Here is a 5649-nt window from a genome sequence, read left to right as displayed (position 1 = left end):
CTAACAGGAACCTGGCTCAATTAATGTTGTGGATTCATGATATGGGAAAACAGTTTGTGGTCTTAGTGGCTTCGACAACATCTTACAATCAAGGTTTACACTAGTGGAAATCAAACTTGAATTAAAGGAATGTTAAAATTATGTTTTGTTTCTTAATTACACTGTTACATGCCAGACTGTGATCTTTTTGTGATGAATTGTGATGGAGCAGTGCCCTCAATCATCTGACTTGTAGTTATTAGAATCTAATCATCAAAAGATGAGATGTTCTACTTCATTATCACACATTGTTTTCTTTCTGTGTTCATTCTGAACCTGCAAGAAATCAAAATAAACACATTAACAAGGTTGTTTATAGAATTAACATATGCAACTTACGGCTGCAGTATTTTTTGCTGATCTAACTTCACTCGAATAAAGTGAATAAAATACAATGGATTAAATGATATAAAATATATCAGACTTTCTCCTCTTTAATTAATTTCAGATTTACTATTAATTTTATTCACAATAACAATATATATATTAACTTAATATATAATATATTTATATTAACTTGGGAAATTTATTATGCAAACTAAATGAATTGTTATTTAAATTACCATGGTGCTTGACATTAAGTCTGGGAAGAACACTGAATATTATAACCAAATCAAATCTTTGTGAACCAACATGCATTGAAATATTTCAATAAAAGTAACCAAGGAAAAATCTCCAGTGCCATATTTCCTACAATTTGTGCAAAATCAGACAATTAAATATATCATATAACAGTTCAAAGACCCAAAATTAACTCTGAATGTTCTCAGAGTGCAACTTTATCACTTTCTCACATATTCACACTGAGGTCATCATGCAACTTTAGGACATAGAGTAACTTACCTTTTTTCACAAACATTCCCCCTTAGGACAGAGTTTTCTCAACGCATCATTGGATTCCTTCACACCCTTCGATGCAGCATACTTCAATAGTTCTTTGGCTTCACTGTAACATAATTATGCATTATTTAGTCAGCAATAATTACACTCTCAAATATATTACTGTTTGATACAAGTTCATAAAGATATTGATGCCATGTAATCAATTATTATTCCATATTGGACATAACCATCTTACCTTCTTCCATTGACATCTGTTTCATATCCCTGCAGGTATCCTACAGCTAGGTTGTGAGAGGCATGGGGGTGACCCTGATCAGTTGCAGCTCTGTTTGAATCAAGAAATAATAATAAAAATCAGACACCACAGACCGGAATGCAATGGAATTCATCAATTTCTCATCAGTTAGTCATATTGGACAAACTTTATAATATATTATGCATTGATAGATTACTAATAATTATCACACACATCGCCCATACCGGCTAGGCAGGGATTGCTAAGTCTAATGCTAACAGGTGTATGTTTTTTCGATTCATCATTTTAATATTTCATGCAATTCTTTCCCCTAAACTCATACTGTGTGAAAATACTAATAGTTGTGTTTAGGTGCATTGGCTTGTTGGGAATATTGCAATTGCAGGTAAACAGCTAATGAGATTTTCTTATCAATTTTTTTTGGTACCAGCTGTAAAACAAAAGAGATATCAGCCAGACTAGCCCAATGCTTATCCAAGGCTAGCTCTTATATAATTTTGTGCTTGAATTGTGCTGTATATTTCTTTGTCTATTTTAAGGTATTGTATTTTTATATATAACTTTGAAATACAACCTGTGAATATACCGTATATACTACTCCCTCAATTAATGATGTATTTAGAACACACATGTCTGGTATCCTAGCAACAACACATAATAAACTAGATTTCTCTACTCATTATTTTTATTGAAAACAATTATGGATTTTTAAGTGCCAGATGTTATTAAGAGACACTTGATACATGTAGTGATACATGGACTATCACTTTGGACATACTGGCAGACTTCCTACAACATCTAATTAAAGGCCTATTTCAGGCAACCTGCTTACAAGACAATCTTCTTTCATGAATAAAACAACACACATATGCAAGTTATTCTCATAATTCTGGCATCAAATTCATAATCAGAGACGTTCAATTTTGAGCTAAGGAACTATAATGTAAAGGAACTTGACTAAAAGCATGCATGGCAAAGTCCGATTTTAAAAATAAAATGACCTATTATGTCTCATGTATGCACCAAGTTTGAACAAAATCAATCCATACATGATCAAGATCTAGTTCTGGAATGCCATAAATGCTTGATTTTCAAAGATTTTTTAGCACCATTTGGCCATTTTGAATCAGATAGTCAAACCGATATATCTGTATATCTATGACATGATGTATAACGAATATATAAATTTTCAAAATAATCAGTCGAAGGATGGCAGAGATATGGAACTAGAACTGCATTCATTAAAATAAAATGGCTGCCAGTTGGCCATTATAAATCTGATCTGAAAAACAAAATGAAGTGCATCAAGGTTCCATGTCTAATGTATGTACCAAGTTTGAACAAAATCCATCCATAAATGATTGATTTTGATGATTCGGTCATCTCAATCAAATCGTGAAACAAATTGATGTGCATATGTATAATATTATGTATTATGTATGTGTGAAGTTTGAATGTAATTGGTCCATACATGGACACACAGAGATCAATCCATAAAAACTATCTGCATTGTTTAGGGTTCATCATAAATCCTACATATATGAACTACATTGTACATTTAAATTCATGCAACATTGAAACACATGATAATGTTTTAAGGTCAAATGTGCATAGCTCGTATATCCCAATATTTTACACCTGTGTTTATTCCATTTGTCTAGGTATTTGATTGGCAATTAGCACATTAATCAATTGGCTACATATACCGGTATGTCAATTCAGCTAAAGCATTTAATAAAAAATATTAACAAAATGGGAGGGAGCAACAAAGGCACATACAATTTACTGTGTACAGTTTATAATTGGATGCTTACCTAAACCATTTCATTGCTTGACTGTGGTCTTTGTCAACTCCTTTACCATGCATGTACTTCTGTCCTACTAAGTGCATGGCCTGTGCATGACCAAGATGGGCGTAGCCATGAGTGACATGAAAATGGAGGTTGTCAAAATAGAAGTATGCATAGTAGGCAAAAAATACCACAAACACAATCAGACAAGCCTGTAACCAAAACCACACATGAAATATTAGAAACATCAGAGAGTGAAAGTATTATAATTTGTACTCCATGGTGCATGTACTCTTTATAAGGCAAAACAAGCAGCCTTACGGTCAAAATAATTACTCTTTTCGTATAGTATTTTTCTCAAAAGTTGATAATGAGATATTAATCATTTGTCATGGTTATAAGTGTTCCCACAATCTTCCTGCCATATCACAATGGCAATTACAATTGTTATCTTTTCTTTATTGGCTTACAGAAATATTACATTTACAAAATAAAACTATCAAAACAATAATGATATTACCAGAACATACAGGTCCCCATTGCAACACTGGAGCAAAACAAATAACTTGTACAATGTAAACAAAATACTACGAAATTTCCTATATACGAGTCAAGAAGTACAGATATGTTAAGATTCTACTCTATTTTTGTTTAAATTGTCATTGCAAATTATATCAATATCTTGGAAAATTAAATTATAGATGTATTGGTAATACTGTGATGTCAAGTGGAACAGTAAAAGTAATTATTTATTCAGTAAATAAATTTGACTATAATTATCATATCATTTAAAATATTTTGTTAATTCCAAATAATAACTCCATTGGTTAAATTTAATTGTATTCAAATTATTTGCATGTGTATGGAGTTAGAACTTTCTTACATTTTAACACACAAATGAAGTGCATATCTATAGAAATTATTGTCATTGTATTTTTGAATGCCATACCTCACTTATAAACACTAAGCCAATCATCGCAGAATTTCTACAATGAATTTCCACAATGCAGTTGAATAAAACGATTTTCCTGGTTAAATAAGAAAAAAATTAATTGATGCCAAAATTTTACACATTTTTATGTAAGTTTCTATAATTTTGTTTTTTGTTATATGGAAATGTGATTTTTAGTATTGTTGTTAAAACTGTATAGTGATACATTGGACTATGATTTATTATGAGCTGAAAACACTGTTCTTGTAGCATACATCTAAGTAGTTGTTCAATGAAATTCCCAATCAATTTCATCTAATGAATACTGCTGTGTGTCCTGCAAAATTTATTTTTGTGATGAAAGGTGTTATTTTTTAAATCATAGAATTACTATTTCAAAATTGATTGTCCAAATATATTCCTACTGTATTTGCTCTATTAGTAATTAAATTAAAAACAGGTTTGTATGGTCATATTTTAATAAGTCAGAATCCAACATATAAAATGTTTGGATTATATGTAATAGTTTAGTTTTATCCAAAAGGCTGACAATGATTGTAATATGAAAGATTATTGATCAACAATTTCTATCAACAGGTCAAAAAATATAACAGTATATATCGGTACGTAAACAAAGGTTTAGTATTTTCAGACAGAATTTTTCAGAGGAACAGAGCGATTCAAAAACTACATACGAAACCACTGATGCATCACACATGTGTTTAATGTGCACTGAAGTCAAATTATGTGTCCATGCTACAATAATATAACAGGAATTAATTAACATAATACGACACAAATTGACCTATGACTATATTATTCATGAATATGCCAGATGAATGAAAAGTGCGCATGCTCCCTGAATTTTATTTCCATAGCAACGGACACAATCTACGCAAGAACAATTCTATTTTCAGGCGCAGCCAATCATAGTGCAAGTCGTGTTCCGGAAGTTTCGGGGAAATTGAGTCGACCGTGACTTATTAATCTTCTGTGACAGGGGTAATAAAATGAAATAAAAACGCCAGAAAATAAATTTATTGTTATGAAACGATTGATCAAGAAACTTGTTCTTTCAGTGAAACAGGTGCATTTTTGCGATACGAAGATGAGAAACTGGCGTCGCATGACTTTCTAAATATAAATATCTGCAAGGGATGCCAGAGACTATACTCACCTCCAGGATTTTCACTAACAATGTATCTGGCTTCTTCTTTCTTGCAAGATACACTTTGCCGCCATACGGTAGCTTCGCATCGTATTCGTCGTCATCATTATCGCTATCATCTTCATTGACTAACGGAACATATTCTGACGGAACACTACGTCGTCGTACTTCGCCTTGTTCGGCAGCCATCATTCCGTGAATATCCATGGAGAAAATAACATCTTAGAGCCCCCTAAGTGTTTTTTAAAATATACACTTTCACTGAAGAACCACCTATCTCACCAAAAGTTTACCCAGCAAAACAAACGTTGGCGTTGAGGGCAGTATATTGACAGAAAATTATTGTTTAAGATTTTTTATGTTTCAAGGTTAAAACAATGATGGAGTAAAGCGATTTATTTTTGTATGTTTTGGCAGAAACCAGAAAAAAGGCCCCTTTTAAGTTAACTGACACATGCAGACTGAAGACAAATCATTTTTAGAACATCTATTTCAAGCGAGGAATTTCGGGAGCGCAGTATTTGCTGTATTAGTAGTGCTCACATTTATGTAAATGACAGATGCAAGTGTATAGTCCAAACAGGTCATATTATAATGACTCCACAAACAATATCTGCAATAT

At 32.1% G+C, this 5649-nt stretch overlaps 1 protein-coding gene across 1 annotated transcript; it reads right to left on the bottom strand.

Moving 5' to 3' along the window:
• Nucleotides 1–287: 287 nt before the first annotated feature.
• LOC100378684 (uncharacterized) lies at nucleotides 288–5233 on the bottom strand. The gene is made up of 5 exons (XM_002738977.4): nucleotides 5037–5233; nucleotides 2953–3140; nucleotides 1118–1207; nucleotides 883–985; nucleotides 288–315 (listed from the first exon to the last, which is right to left on the bottom strand). Exons 1-4 carry the CDS (start codon nucleotides 5217–5219, stop codon nucleotides 889–891), a joined length of 558 nt encoding a protein of 185 aa, XP_002739023.2. The 5' UTR covers nucleotides 5220–5233; the 3' UTR covers nucleotides 288–315; nucleotides 883–888.
• Nucleotides 5234–5649: the final 416 nt, after the last annotated feature.

This window comes from Saccoglossus kowalevskii, chromosome 6 (assembly GCF_978046115.1).
Source record: "Saccoglossus kowalevskii chromosome 6, keSacKowa6.1, whole genome shotgun sequence".
Lineage (NCBI taxonomy): Eukaryota > Metazoa > Hemichordata > Enteropneusta > Harrimaniidae > Saccoglossus > Saccoglossus kowalevskii.
The sequence above is the reverse complement of the archived record's forward strand: the minus strand, read 5'-3'. Positions and strand labels throughout refer to the sequence as shown.